At 42.3% G+C, this 16,009-nt stretch overlaps 1 protein-coding gene across 2 annotated transcripts in view; it reads left to right on the top strand.

Moving 5' to 3' along the window:
• Positions 1–15,452, top strand: part of VAPB (VAMP associated protein B and C) — a 56,904-nt gene extending 41,452 nt beyond the window's left edge. For both annotated transcript variants that reach the window (XM_019510189.1, XM_019510188.1), the window contains exons 3-6: positions 5,319–5,422; positions 9,863–9,943; positions 11,381–11,557; positions 14,254–15,452. In XM_019510189.1, the coding sequence (XP_019365734.1) occupies positions 5,319–5,422; positions 9,863–9,943; positions 11,381–11,557; positions 14,254–14,409 (518 nt within the window). In that variant the 3' untranslated portion in view covers positions 14,410–15,452. The remainder of the gene's footprint in view (positions 1–5,318; positions 5,423–9,862; positions 9,944–11,380; positions 11,558–14,253) is intronic.
• The last annotated feature ends 557 nt before the right edge of the window (positions 15,453–16,009 follow it).

Here is a 16,009-nt window from a genome sequence, read left to right as displayed (position 1 = left end):
ATTGGCACAAACAACTAGTTATAAACTTGGCATGAATTTATCTGCTTTTTAGCCTAAAGTTTAAAGTTTCTAACCATTTGAGCTGCAAAGTTATGGAGTAGTCGTCTAGAAAGAGCAGTGAGGTAAGGAACCTAGTTGGTTTTACAATGAAGTTTCATCAGTGTTTATAAAAGAGATGATGTGATGTGGCTTCTTGTAGTAGTAGGAAACTGGCCTTGGTGGCCCAAGAGGTCTCTTCTAGACCTGTGCTCCTGTTTAACCTTTGAATAAGGGAATAAAAAAATATTTCAAGCCTTGATGGCAGTGCTCTGCAGTTTCTTACAAGCATGTCCACCGTCACTTCTGCAACAGCTGAAATTTGCTAGGTCTCCAATTCAGCCATTGAAAAATTTAAGCGAAAAGTAACGGCTAAGAAACTTGATAAGATTAGACTTATGTACAATTAAATTGACAGGTTAAACATGACCCATTTACAAGTGCAGCTTCTTTTAATGGCTAGGCCTCCTAGCTCAAGCTTGTATTTGTCCATATACAGTCAGAGATTCTGCAGTGAAGACGGACAGCATTTGATCCCTGACTTTACTTTGACTCTCTAGTCGAGCTAAATTTTAGGTCTCCCTCTTCTGTGGCCCTATAAACAGTGTGTTGTCAATACTATTTGCTTTATTTGCACATGACTCTTGCCCAAATCATGAGAGAGAACATAAAATCACAGTTTTGTAGCCTTTTCTGGCGTGCAAGACTCGCCATGCATGGAGGAAAAAGAGGGTGTCCTTGGTTCTCTTTAGTCCATGGTAACACATGCACAGGAGCTTTCTGGAGACTGTACTCTAGCTTTGTCAGCAAATCTCAGCCTTTTTTTTTCTTATGATTTAAGCAAGAGAATGCTTAAATTAGTCCTTTTACCTTCACAGTATTTCACTGTGCTCCTGAGATTGACTGCCATCAAGTTCCTGTGATGTTAGGCAGAGATGGCTGGGGTTTTGATTGTATGTGCCAAGTATTAGGACACTCCTGCTGTGAGTAAGGGAATGTCTGCACAGCCCAGTGCATTTTCTGCAGAGATGCTCAATGTTGCTCAGACACTAGGAATTGTTTAGCCGTGTTATGGTGAGACTCCTGTCAAAACGCACAGAAATCCCACTACAAAATAACCAAATCTCTACTGTTAAGGGCATTCATTGGAGATTTCTCTTCTGATTTGGAGTTGCATTTTTTTTTATTTTTGTTTTTCTGTGAAAGAATTTGCAAAGGTCTAGTTTCATCCTGAACAGACTTATTGGGGGTAGGTATTTTGAGTATCCAGCCTGACGCATGAAATATTGGCTGTGCAGTTCCTGTCAATGTGGTTTTCATGTATTGATCTGAAAGGACAAGGACTAACAACACTTACATTATCCAGCCCTCTCTAGCTTTCTGCTGTTATGATTCAGTGAATGAGACTTGGAGCAGCAATCATTTTGGCATTCAGAAATGGCTTCCGCATCATAGCTTGGGAAATTCTGACTTTGAAATGAGCTCATAGCTGTATTTAATAGACCAAACCAATATGAACCACTGACCTGCAGAAGTCGGACAGCTATTTGACCACCCAGTTAGTCCTCCCTACTGTATAGTTTTGACCAACAGAAGACAACTAAGCTCGGGAAAGAAAAATCTCAATCACTATAGCCAAGAAACATTCATATTGCATAATATTGAACATGAGTGCTTTCATAGCTAAATCCAGTATTCATTTGGAACGTGTTTTTCTGAAAAGGTTGTTCACAATTTTGCTGTCTCTCATAATGTTTATTTTACTCTGGTATTTGATTTGGTTTTAAGGAAACATTTCAGTTAAGAAAATTCACTATCCAGAAGTCTTCCACGGTTGCTGATTTAGCAACCGTGTGTGAGAGAGATGGCACAAGCTTAGCATTATTCTATTCACTTGAAGAAAATTTACCATGGCTGTTCTTGCCCTAGAATAAATTGGATCCTTGCATGTAACGGTGATGCAATAAAACATTTAGGTAGTCTCATGAAGCTGTATAGTGGCCATCCTGAATTTAATGCATTTATTGTTTGATACTATGCTTCATCTAAAACACTAGTACTGTATATTACTAGTATATTAAAGTACAATACAATACTAGTACTTTAAAACTTGCTTTAATTCTGGGACTTTGAATTAACTGATGAATTTGGCAAAAGCAGCTTGTCTAACTTTAAAAAGTAAGGTACCCTCTAAAATCTTACTTCTGTCAAGTAAGCAGTAGCAATTGTGGCTTACACAGTTTGTGTTAGATTTCCATTTGCTAGTCTGAAGCAGTTTGTAGCATTTGGTCATGTGTGTTCATATGTGAAATAGCATGGTTTTTGCATTGTACATGGTGCCTAACCTAAGAAGGTACTGCAGGCAACACATTCCTTTTCTTACCCGTCTCCCTCCTAAGTTGATCTCTTGTTTGCACATGCAAAAACATTGCTGTCCCAGGTGACTGTTGCAGTATTTTAGTAACTGGAACATGCATCCTTTTTCCCCTTCTTCTAGCCAGTCTTATACAGGGGAATTGTCTTTGGGGGGGCAGAGGGGGGAATTTACTTGGGAGTGCCTAATGCAAGGGGGGGTGGTAGTAGTGGCAGAGGTAAAAGAAAGCTGTACTTGCAGATCAAGAGGTAAGATGACACCTGGGACACACTTATACTGCTTCCACCACTCTCTGAGGAATGCTGCCAAGGGGCATACCCTGCTCCTGTGTGTAAGCTTGGAAATGGGACAGCAAAGCCACCCTGAGAGCACCCCTTGCTTCAGCCCTTCTAGCAGGCTGGAGGCAGAAATATCGAAAATGCTAGTGTAGGAGCAAAATGGTGGCAGAAAATGGGCCCTCAGGACAGGTTCACAGCCTTATTTCTGGGTATAGTACAGAAGGTAGGTTGGGTGTGTTTTTCTTGGAGTATACGCACTTCCCATGTGATCTCCCACTGGATAGGATCTAGTCCGGGGTGGGCAGAATATGACCGGTGAGCTGCATCTGGCCTGCAAGGCCATTCTATCTGGTCCCTGAGGCCCTTAAAAAATTTAGAAAATTGATATTTCTCTGCCCTGGGTTCCTGTCAAAAATGACAGGAACCAAGGGCAGTAGGACCCAGGGGAAGCCCTGGTGGGCTCCCACAACAGCAGGGCTCACCTGGCCCCATTCTTCCAGCTGGAAGCCCCAGCGGGGGCTTCTGGCCTGGGACCACATGGCTGCCCCATGCTGGAACCTCAGGTAAGGGGGGGAAGGGGAGGTCAGGGAAGGAGCCTGGGGAAAAGTGTCCCAGGGGAAAGCTGGGGGGTGGGGAGCAGCTCCGCCCCATGCTGCAGCCGCTTGCAGCCCATGCGGGGCTATCTGGAGCAGGCACAGGCAGCCCCATGTAGGCTGTGAGTGACTGCGGCATGGGGCGTGTGAGCCCCGCCCCTGGTGCACTCAGCACCACCTTGTAACCCGGCCCCACTACCAGCCTGGGCCCCATGTGGCTCCAGGCTCGCCCGTCAGAGCTGCACATGGCAACAGCAGCTGCAGCCCCCCTGCTTGCTGTGCCGGGCAGTGTTTGCCCCCACTGCCTCTGCCTAGCGCGTGAGCTCTGGGCAGGCAGCAGCAGCCAACACTGCCTAGTGCAGCACGTGGGAGGGTGGGGGGTTGCAGCTGCTGCTGCTGCTGCGTGCAGCCCCAATGGGCAACCCCGGAACTGGCGCAGAGCCCAAGATGGCAGCAGGGCCGGATTACAAGCTGATGCTGAGCACAAGGAAAAAGGCCCCTCACTCGCCCTGTGGCTGGCGCCCCATGCTGCAGCCACTTGCAGCCCACAGGAGGCTGCCTGTGCCTGCTCAGGCACGGGGTGGGTGAGGGGCCGCCTTTTCCCGTGCTCAGCACCAGCTTCTTCCCTGCCAGCTAGCTGGGGGTCGGATGTGCGCTGCCCCCCTGTACTGTAGGGCTGGGGAGGCACTGGGAGTGAGTGGGCAGGGAGCCAGTGGGAGCACAGGGCCCACACCAATGTCCCAGGGCCAGTGAGGACAGGGCCCAGAGCAGGGTGGCAGGAGCACGGGGTCCCAGCCAGCAGGGGCTCTCTGGTGCCTGGCCAGCTCCCCCCTCTCCCTGCTGGTGCAACCCAGCACGGCTCCACAGACCCCTGTCAGCCTGTGCCCCACTTTGGGCCCCACTGGTGCTGGCCCTGGGACATGGGACCAATATCTTGAGACCAAAGACATTGGGACATTGGTCCCAAGATGGTGACCAGGGGGTGGGGCACCTGTCAGGAGGCAGAACTACCCATGCAGCCCTCAACAGCCTGCCAAAACTGTGTTAGTGGCCCTCTGCCTGAAATAATTGTCCGCCCCTGATCTAATCCAAATCGTCCTTCCTTGACATTCTGACATATTCTGTAGGTGGACTCTCAGCACCTTTTTAAAGGACACTTGGACCTTAATGTGATTAGTTTCAGCACACAAACTTAGGTAAATATGACTTGGTAGAGGAGTGAAAACTTAGCGAGCAAAGAATGCTACTCCCATATTGCTCTTGGGTTCTGCTGGCTCAGAGCCTTGGGATCTGAAAAATAATTTAGTTGAATACCTATTGCCTTGCATTCAGGATGTTGTTTACAAAGACACAGAAGAAAACTTTTACTTACACATGCATGTTGCATAGTGTTTATTCTTCACTTTACAGTCCATTGCCCTGAATTTTTTAAATTTCAGTGATGGCCTGTTAATATGGCTAATACTTGTGTCCTAACTGCATCTTTTTTCTGCTTAGGAATTGCAGCCAAGCAAAACCGTGTGATGTATATTTGGAAAGGGAAAAGTTATTTTGATTTAAACCAAGCAACACGAGATTTCTAAACATTTCAAAGAAAACATGGATTTTTAGGCTTTTGATCTCAAATATTTGAAATACTTATAGGACTTATTTCTGTGGTCCTCCTTAAGAGCTTTCAGCTATAATGCATGTAGAAGATTACAAATTCATTAGTGTGTCAGTAATGTCTCCCATATCTCTGCTTGGGAAAGCATATAAATTTTGTTGTATACAAGATACTGTAACTTTCTGTACATGACCCAAGCAGAATAATGAAAGTGGTCATCACTTCCAAAGTTCTCAAACCAGATAGTAGAAAGATTTAAGGAATCTTCACCACCTCTTTGTTTTCCAGTCTTGAATTGCAGCCTTACCTAATGGAACTCTTTGTATAATCCTAACAAGTAAAATTATATGCTTTCTATATTACAAGAAACGATGTAGTCAGTTGGAAGTACTTACGATGCTGACATAATGTTCTTTTTCCTTCCCTTGTAGTGATGCTACAGCCTTTTGATTATGACCCTAATGAGAAAAGTAAACACAAGTTCATGGTTCAGTCGATGTTTGCTCCAGCTGATACTTCAGATATGGAAGCAGTAGTAAGTATTGAAGCTGATTTACCAGACACAGTAGGCATAACACTGAACTTGAAGCTTACAAAGGGGCTTCATGAATTTGGGGATTTTTTTGCCTGTAAATCCTGAGGAAGGGGGTGACATCTGTATATTTGGGAAGATCACAGCACTGCAGAACTAGATAGAGGCTCTTTGGGGCTTATTCCCTTTCTCAAATAGCCAATATTAGCCCTGCCACTTAAAATCCTGGGCCTGGGCTCACACTTTGTCAGGTTCAGATTTTTAAAATACAGCCTCTGGGGCTAGGCTGGTCTGATTTTTGGCATCTCCTAGGCTCTGTGGAGCTTATCTTTTTAACTTTTTTCTCAATGTACAATGAGCCTTCTCTTAAGCAGCCTGCACCTTTTTTGCAGTAGGAACTAGCCTGGTTTTAATTACTGTTGTGTTTTCTTTAACATTTTCCTTGTTCATTCATTTTGTTGCTTATTTACCTGAACCATGTATTTGTTAGCCAGAGATCATGTAATCTGATCTTTATATGGGTTAGTAGCTGGGGAAGAAGAAAAGAATATAGCAGTAAGATTGCTGGCTACTTTTTAAGTAAACTTGGAAAGAAGCAAAGCAGGCATCACTGACCTCTTTATAAGCAGTCACTGGTACTTTTCTAGTGGTAGCACTTCCTATAATAGCAAAAAATACACCTGTGTTCTGCCCCCTCTACCACCCTCTCCTTTTAACCAAAAGGAATGTCTTTTTTTCAACTTCTTCCCCAAAGCTCCTAGCTATCTGACCTGATTTATTTGCAATATACCCTCTACCTGCTTTTAAACTTCCTGGGCACCTGCAAACCAGAGTGCATGTGTGGTATGCCGCATCACAGACCTGTTTGCAGCGCTGCACAGTACGTGTGCTGTACATGCAAGCAGTCGCCACTAGTTCACTTGCAAAACCCCCAGGGCAGCTGGAGCTAGGCTGGCCAAAGCCCTACTCTGGCTGCTGGCCAGGCTCCTTGCTGCAGGATTGCTGTGGCTGCAGCCCCTGGAGGCTGTAGGTAAGCCCAGGTGCTGGCCTCAGCCTTCCTCACCAAGGGCAACGTGCTGCATGCCAGAGCGCACGTGTGGGGGTTCCCCAGAGACAAGCAACAGTGGCACATTGTGCCTCTGCTGTCTTGTCCCTGGGGAACAGGCATTTTCTGCTCATAAGGACACCTCCCCTTCTTGCATATGATTTTAGAAAGTCAACTCCAACCATGTAAAAGTAGAATCATCAATATTACTGCAATCTTTCAGACTGGACCATATAGTGGGCAGTCGGTTAGTATATGCTGGGCTGTCTGGTCTCCTTTGCCACAGGGGCACAATGATGAGTTTGTAAGGCCCACTTTTGATTTTGTTGAAGGCTCCATAGTTTGATTGCAGTCAGTTCAGGTTTAGACATGCCTCGCATGGGAGTTTGACCAGGAGGGTGTGAGGATGGTAGTTGTGTAGTGGGGTGTGGTTGTTACTCCATTGCTCTTCCTTTCTTCTCTGGGACCATGATAACAGTATGGTGTCTCCTGCTTCCTCTCCGTTTCTGGTGGATACTGGTAGTGGTTTTCTGCTTCTTGGGTGTTTCTTCATTGGGTACTTTTTCAATCATGTCGTGTAGCAGATGGTCTTCCTGTTGGGCTTTGATGGCCAGATCAAGCAGTATCCCAGACCTCTTGATGTTATGAGGGGGGATTCCTGTCGAGATGAACATGTCTTCCCATTTCATGTATACCGGGCAGCCACTTACTATTCATAGTACAGAATTCAGGGCGCTGTCCAGTTTGCTGGTGTGGGCATTATTTGCCCACACAAGGAGGCAGTATTCTGCTGGTGCATAAGCCATGGCTAGTGTAGTCTGTTCTCAAGGTAGAGAAGTCAGCACCCCATGTTGTACCGGCTAGCTGCTTAATGGCTGCTGCCCTTCAGGTTTACCTTGTGCCTCAACTTCTCCAGGTCGTAGTGGAAGATTAGGTTCTGTCTAGAGTGATGCCCAGCTAGGTTGGTGTCGTCTTGAAGGGCAACTCTTTTCCCTCCACAGCACACCACCTGTGTTTCTAATACAGGACCATATTTATTTCAAATAATCTTGGAAATTAGCCAATTCTACAGCCAGTCTAAGCCCACTTGTGGCTACGCATCTTTCTACCTTCATAAAAAGAGGACTTTGGGGGGTTTTTTTAAAGCAAAGTGTATTTATTGATCATTTTTTGCATATATTGCTTGTTTTCCTAACTCGACAGTGGTCATGCTCATTGCAATAATAGGAGTTTTGTTGCTATAGTTGGTTTCATTAAGGGAATTGCTCCTTTTGCTGTATTCCTTTAGAAACTAAGGTCTCTTTCCCATGCATGTTTCTACATTATGGTAATATCAAAATGTAGAAATTATGTAACAGAGAACGGTACAGTAGTACTTTTTATAAAGACAGTACGGGATTCACCCAGAGCATGCTCACATTATAGTAGCTCTTGTTAGACTGGCCAGAGAACTCAACAGGTTACTTTGCTATCATGTAATCTTTATACTTGTTTGAGAAGCAAACCCTCCTTGGATGATATTGCAGACTCCTAAAGCTTGTTGTGTAAGCACTCAGAGAGAATTCTTGAAGTCGCCCTTCCAAATGAAGTTATATGACCGTATTAGTTATTGCAGACAAGAATACAGGTGGAAGAAAAGCATCTGTACAGTAAGAAACTTTCCTGCACTGGCAGAGATTAATCGGTCTCTTTCCACATATATCCCCTGCCCGTCCTGCCATGTCTTCTGTTATGAACTATCCCATCTCCTAAGAAAAGTTTCTCTAGCTTGATAATGTATTTAGGAACCTAGATGGACATCTTAACTTCCAAGGCACACTAGACCAACATAAAACAAAACTGTTTTTTTTTTCAACAGCACTCAGTCAGTCCTTCTGTATATTACCACCATACAGAAATCTTCCTATTCTGGATAAACAGGTGTGACACATTACTGGAGTACTATAAAGCTTTCAACATTTCACAGCCAGCAAGCTCAAAATAGAATCCTGATTTCAGCCACAGAAGATTTGCAGAACAATTCAGCTGTTTACATGGGTCAATCTTCAAACTGCATGGGCAGGACCATAATTTTTCAGGCTAGTTGAGATAATCTTGCTAACAAAAATAAATTCAAGATGAAGAAAAGTATATGAAAGCTTCAGGTGCAGTGATTATGGACCTTCACAGCTAGATACCATTATTGAGAACCAACCACTTCAGTTAGAAGTACAGTTGACACCAGGCAAGGATTTGTAACTTGTAATCCCCACCATAAATGTTAGATACTCTTTGTACTAGTAGTTTTCCTAATTGTAGGGGAAAGTGAAGTATAATTGCACTTGCTATTGTCTAGCTGAGGGGTTATTGGTGAAGGGTATATCTGTGGTACAAATGGCAACCTGTATGTCATAAATGCTCTAACAAGTATTAAATAAATAAAAATCCCTTTGGTCAAATGTTACATTTTGATTAACAACTCAAAATAGGAGGGAAAAAAACCTAAATGATCCCTACCATTTGTAGTGTTACTGCATTAGCTTTTGAAAAGTAAAATAAAAACATGCAAGGCTTAGCACTGGTTTGTGGGTATTCTCTTTTCCTGTTACCTAGTATGGTGATTTCCTTAGATGGCTTAATCCCCGTCTCACCTGTATAGAACTGAGAATGCTTGACTTGACATATTGCTGATGATAAAGATACATGAACATGAAGTTACATTTTACTAATGAACAACAGAAAACTGGGAGGTTTTGGTGGGGGTTTCTGAGGAAGTAATATTTACTCGCCAATAAACACAGCCCTTAGAGACTTTTAAAGCAATATTTGAAATAAATTGGAAAGAGAGATCTGTGTCTTGACAAAAGACTGAACCAAAAACAGCAGTATTTTAGATGTGGTTTATTTTATTTCTTGGTCATTTTCCCTTTTCTGAATGCTCTTATTGCACGTCTTCTGTTTGATCCAAGTGATAGATAATACCTGGCAGGTGTTTTGTGGGTCAGACCTTTGTTGACATAACTACCAACAAAGTTCCCATTTTTGTGTCAATTCTAAATACAGACTTCTTAATGCTGTGATTTGATTTTATTATTTTAACTGGTTTTACAGCATGTTAGAGTGCCATATTATGTAGCTTTTAGTTTGTTTTAAGGTAGATTTAACAAATGCCACTTTCAGAAATTTTAAACTGTTGCTTTGTGTTGCTTATGCTTCTAGTAGTTTGTCACTACCATTAAATGCCTGGATAAACACCAGGGCTGTTGTCCCCACTGTTTGGTTTTTTGTTTGTTTGTTTTTGGGGGGTTGTTTTTTCCCTGAGCCAGGCTATATAAATAGTAAACTAATTGCGTTGACTTTTCCACAAGACTTACTGTGTCCTTCTCTTTCTTCTTTTCAAAAAAAAAAAAAAATTTTAGTGGAAAGAAGCAAAACCAGAAGAACTCATGGATTCAAAGCTTAGATGTGTGTTTGAGCTACCAGCAGAAAATGATAAACCTGTGAGTATTTCCAACAGTGTTCAGGGTGACTTATTACCATAGAAAGAGCATATAAAATGCAGGTTGCAGATCATTCACGTCAGTATCTGAATGACATCCTTTTTTTTAAAAAAAGGAATTTTTAAATATTTGTTTTGCTTATTCTGCTTTAAGTTTAATTTAGACAAGAGAAGTGCCAAAAGACTGCTAAAATTCTTTGATATTGCTGGCTTTTGGGTTGATGCTAGAGTTCTCATTTTTACCCTGAGCATTGGCAACAGAAGCAAACCTGTGCAGTTCTGCCAGCCTCCTTTCTGACCTGGCACTATCTTTAAAAGTAGAAGGTTATTGTAGTATAGGATCCCTGCCTGTTAGGAACTGATTTGAGTAGTGTTTTGCTAGGGTGCTGCTGAAAGCACTGATTAATTCACGATGGAAATAAACATCCTCAAATGCAGAGCTGAGGGATCAAGACCTACTGATAAACATGTATCCAGTGCTGCCTGCACCTGAGCTACAAATGTGTTCTTCTTTGCATTCATGATTGTGCAGATGCAATTGTACATGTGTAATATTGGTCCTATGAAGCTGACAGACTGGTGTCTGATCAGCAACGTTGAAATTTTTAGACCATGTGTTCTAAATCCCTAAAGGTCATTAGGGCAAATGGATGTTAAGTTGCATCAAGATTCATTTTTTTCCCTCTGGCCAGTGTTCTTGATGACTGGGGTGGGGGGAGGGAGGCGTTGACAATATTTGTGCTTTTAGGTAGGGTTTGTTATGCATGACGAGATACAGAACACCTAGCAGGAGCAGAAGGGGGAAAGAAATCCCTTTTTGCCCAAAATTGGTTGGAGTAGTTAATGGAGAAACGTGGTTGGAGTAGTTTAATGTCCCCACAGACGTGTTCAATTACACACCAGTATCACTTAACATGATCAGGTCCTGTGTCCTGAACTGTTTTCAAGGGTGGTTCTTCCTTCCAGACCACAGAAGCATGGGAGGAGAGTCTGGAGAGAGAAGTGGTGGCCAACTGGGAGGAGTGAGGACAAATATGCAGCAGGATAATGAGGTGGCTCCTGGCAACAGGCTGGTTCTTGGAAGCAGCCCTTTATCACTGTGCTCCCCTGACTCCCTCCTACTCGCTTATGGTGGCACTTATGCCCCAGGAGCTGTGCATGTAGGTGTATGTAGCTGCAGGAGAGGTGAGAGCCATCAGCCAGTAAAACCCAGCCCCCATTGTGAGAAGATGGGCCGGGCTGTTCCTTTTCCCCAGAGGGAGCATCTGGGGCTAAGAGTCCTGTTTGCTCTGCAATTCATTGCTCCTGGCTTAGCTGTAAATCAGGCAGTGAAGCAGGGGCTGCAGCATAAAATGACATGTTTTAATTATAGGCATCATTTGGGGGAGGGGAGGTCTTTTTATAACCACTCTAAAATCAATGTTTTTCTCTTAAACAGCATGATGTAGAAATAAATAAAATTGTATCTACAACTGCAGCAAAGACAGAATCCTCTGTAATGTCTAAATCAATAAGTTCTTCCTTGGATGACTCTGAAGTTAAGAAAGTAAAGGAAGACTATAAGAGGCTTCAAGTAGAAGTTCAGAGGTTACGGGAGGAGAATAAACAGTTTAAGGTAAAGATTTTGCTTTTGACATTTGAAGTGCACTCTGCAGGGTGGATGCGGTGGGTTTGGGCCGTGGCATTTTAGTGTTGGCAAGGCACCAAAAAAGAACACATTTGTATTTGCATACTTATTTTTTTTAAATACCACATGCTTAAATCAGTGCCTCTTTTTTTACAGTGTGAAGTATTTGGCTAGATAAGATGGCATGAGTGTTCCAACACTTGTGCATTTTCTTGGATTATATTAATTTGGGGTGGCATTTCCCAAAGTAATCAATGTTTGGTGTAAGCTTTTTGTTTCCATTTAAAGCAGTGGGAGTTCTAACATTGATTCTTAGCAGGAGCAGAATTAAGTTAACTTACTGAGCATTTTAGAATGTTCAACCCGAATATCCAAAAGAGCTATTGGTGCACATTTTAAGAAGCTGCAATTTACCTTGCCCAGCAGAGCAACATGAATGCTCACTAGTCAGTGTGATGACTCGTTCTTTTTCAGAGCAATTTTTAAGTGTCTGGGTCTTGAGATTATTCACATGGCTAAAAAAAAAAAAAAAAATAGTAAATTGGGCACACCCAAACAGAACTAGCATGAAAGATTTTATTCAGGGTGGAAATCAATAGTCTTTCCTCATTTTTGTGCCACCATAAAAATATTCCATACCCTTGTTGCACTACAAATGCTCAATTTCATGGCTGTAATGGAAGGTAGTAACTTGTGTTGCTTATTGCCACAGACATCTGTTTGCTCTGTGGTGGAGGAGCATGCTCTCCAGCCACGCTGGGCAGGGGTTTGAGGGGTCCAATACTACACACCCTAGGAATTCTTACACTGGATTGAGCCCCTGAAGCCTTGGGAGAGCCTGCCTGGCTTTCTCCCTTTACCTAGACAGGATCTCCAGGGACATGCCCAGCTTTCCCTGCTTACCCAGACAGGTGCTCCCAGGGCTTGAGGGGCCCAATCCTGCTTGGGAATTCCTGGGATCTTCAGGACCAGGCCCCTTAATCCCTGGGAGAACATGTTGCCCATTATCCCAGCTGTTGATGTATGACTATGGGCAACATGTTTTGCTTAGTGAAGTGCATCAGCTGTGCCAGCACCCATCTCAGCACAGCTGATCTGCTTTATTTGGCAATGTCTGTTCTCTAGCCTCAGTCTGCTTTAACACTGGCTCAAGGAAAGGAAATCTTTCTTTTAAAAACTGTTTTGTTTTGTGGGGGTTTTTTTGGTTTTTTTTATGGCCACTGAAGTAAGCCAGACGCTGGCTTAAGCTCATTGTACCTTTTGGTTTGTCGACATCTTAAGATGGCTGTTAAAATGCCATATGAATTTAAAAAATCAATTTATCTTAAATGCTGTTCCAAGAGCACTTTTTTTTTTTCATTTAAGACCTTCCTTACACACATTGTGTACAAATTAGGTGCCTAACTCATCTGAGCATCTGGAATGCAATAATTAACTATGAACATTGAATTAGGACAGTGCACTATGAAAGTATTAAGCATCTACTGGTTTCATTTTGCAAATGTTTTAGTAGTACAAAGTGTTTCCGACAATAAATTCTCTACAAATGTACCAGGGGTGCTCACGCCCCAACTCACAGGTGGGATCCAGCCCCTGGTGCCTTGTCCTCCAGTCTGTGGGAAGCCCCATGGATTGCCCTTCACAGTAGATTGAGTATGCAGGGGATAGGGGTGGCCTGGTGCTTGGGGCTAAAAAGTTGAGCACCACTAGTGTCAACTCCAGAGCCCCCTATGTTTCTGCCAAAAGGATAAAAACATGCAAAAAGAACAGGCTGAAGGAGAGTGTCCAACTCTTCCAGCAATGTTTTGTAGCTTTTAACTCTTATTACAGTCAACCCAGCAAAATGTAATGTGATGTGGTTTTGAGGATTATTTTGATTTATATTCCTGAACATGAGTTTTTCATTGCTGCAGTCAGTGGCTTATGGTTTGGCATCTGTTTAATTCAGGGAACAGTACTGTACTTAACACCCATTGTCCAGGAACCTAAAAGGTATGGGCTACAAAGATGCATCCCCCAAGTTCAACCCGCGCCTGTTTGGGAAGAAGCAGCTATTTTTAACAACAGAGCAGTTCTGTGCAACTAGGTCAGGAAGTGAAATGATAGTGCCTCCTGTAGTAGCTGGAATATAGAAGGTGTGTCAATCTCCAACCTAATTGTTACTTTAGTAATGGAGAGCACCACCAGGATGCAAAGGGAAGAGCAGCACTCCTGTGATTCCTATCACATCAGTGACACATTTATGTTGATGTCCTACAAAAAAGAAAGAACAGTTATTTTAGTTCAGTATCTGGGAAATCTTGTTATCTTATTTTTTTGGTTAGTGTGCATATTTGTACAGCTATTCGGGATGCACAGTATTGAAACTCAGGCCCTTGAGGTTGCTGTCCTATTCCCCATGTATATGTGGGATGTTTATCGAGTTGATTGTAGCTTTTATTTCCCTCTTCAAATTTCGTAGAGCGAATACAAGAGGTGAGGAGTTGTCATTCCTACATCAAAGGCATGTGTATTTCTTCAAAGGAGGATTGGGTCAAACAGATTTACTAGATTATACATATGTTCCCCCAAGTGTTACATTCCTGATGACTCATTACATTCTTGAGGTGGGATTAGAGGAGGTGGAGGTCAATATACTATTTTTCTGTTGTTCAGAGTCAAATAATTAGGGTTCCTTCCTGTAGGAAGAAGATGGGCTGCGGATGAGGAAGACCTCCCAGACGAACAACCCAGCTTCTGCCACTACTACTGTCAAGGAGGAAGGGCTGAGCACTAGACTACTTGCTCTGATTGTTTTGTTCTTTATCCTTGGTGTAATTTTAGGAAAAATAGCCTTGTAGAGGCTGCATGCTGAGGATTGTACATTGGTTTGATGGTTCTGCCATATCATTGGATTAAATTTATTCATAACAATGTTTAAAAAAATTAATGTATGACATCTCACAGGTCTTGCCTTTTAAATTTACCCCTGCACAAATGTAACATAACAATCTAGAAAGTTTAAAATGTACAATGAGCGAGTTGCAGAACATTCTTATATGAGGAGGGGAAAATCATGATTTAACAGTACAATGAAATATTGTAAATGTCATTTTAAACATTCTTAGCCCTTGGTACATGATGCTGGATTACCTCTTTTTTTAAAAAAAACAAAAACAAGGAAAAACCCCTCTTCCACTGCTGGAGCTGGCCTTTCTGGAGATTTGGCACTGGGTTAGGTAGGAGGTGTTTAACTTCTGTAAAATACATTAATCCACTGTTCTGCTCATAAACTTAACAGTTTTTGTCAGTGTCTTCAAATCTGTGCAAGTTCCCAATTTCTTGGCACTTAAATGAATAGTGAGAAGCTGAAAAGAATTGTATGTGGCAGCACTGAATGTGCTAGGCATCATTAAGAGGCATCTGTTGACTGGTATGACACTCATTTGGAATAAAGGTCAATTCCTTGTTCTCTTAACGGGACCAAGCTACATTGCTGTGGGTTCATTTAGTTGAATTAAAATGTTATTCAGAGATGTTTAATGCATATTTAACTTATTTAATGTATTTCATCTCATGTTTCCTTTATTGTCACAAAATTGACTAATACTATGGTATAAAAAGGCACCTGTTCTAAAGCCAATGGATAGAACTAAAATGTTGCTGCTGTAGTGATGCAGGATCCTTCTGCCTCCTGATGTTTTGGGCACTACATAATTGTAAGAGCTTTGATCATCTAAACATTGGGGAAACTGGTCAGGAAATCTTGTTTTTGTATGTAAATAAGTCTATCTAGGGAAAAAATTATTAGTAGTAAACTAGTTCTATGCCGTAAAACGACCAATCCTGTTTGACTATGTAGCATCTTAAAAAAACAAAAATTAAATAAAGCCCCCATATTAAAGTTTCTTTTTTTGTTACTTTTTGTCACATTCACTCTTTAAAAATAAAAAGCTTGTAGTCACCACCCTAAAACTTGCTTCTGGAATCAAGTAATTGCTGGCAATATTGTAAGTTTGTTCCATATTTTCCAACTCTTGTCAAGACTGGTTGACAGGCTAAAATCAGGTGGATGGAAACTATGTTCAGAATAACACAATTTGTGCCCATGATGACTCTTGCAGTTTTTCATTTTTTGTGTGGCTGCAATATTCCATAGGCGTGGAGTTTTTTTCAAAGTAAGAGTAAAGGTACACCTACATTTTTTAAATACGTTATAATTACCAAGCATGTATATTCACTGAATGGGAACAGGGTAAAGCTCCATTAGATGAACATTTCTAGTCCATGTTCCCTGTATCCCAATTTCAGAAGCCATCAGATTAGCATTCCAGTGTTGTAAATGCAGCAGATTTGAAGTGTGCTATAGCATCCCATAATCTGGAAGTATGATCTCTTATGGCTTTGTCTCTCTTGGTGTTCCTGAAATGCTGTGTATTTACAGCAAAAATGTATTGACTT

The sequence above is a fragment of the Gavialis gangeticus genome, unplaced genomic scaffold (assembly GCF_001723915.1).
Source record: "Gavialis gangeticus isolate Ggan-Ray unplaced genomic scaffold, GavGan_comp1, whole genome shotgun sequence".
NCBI lineage: Eukaryota > Metazoa > Chordata > Crocodylia > Gavialidae > Gavialis > Gavialis gangeticus.
This window is presented reverse-complemented; position numbering and strand designations above follow the sequence as displayed.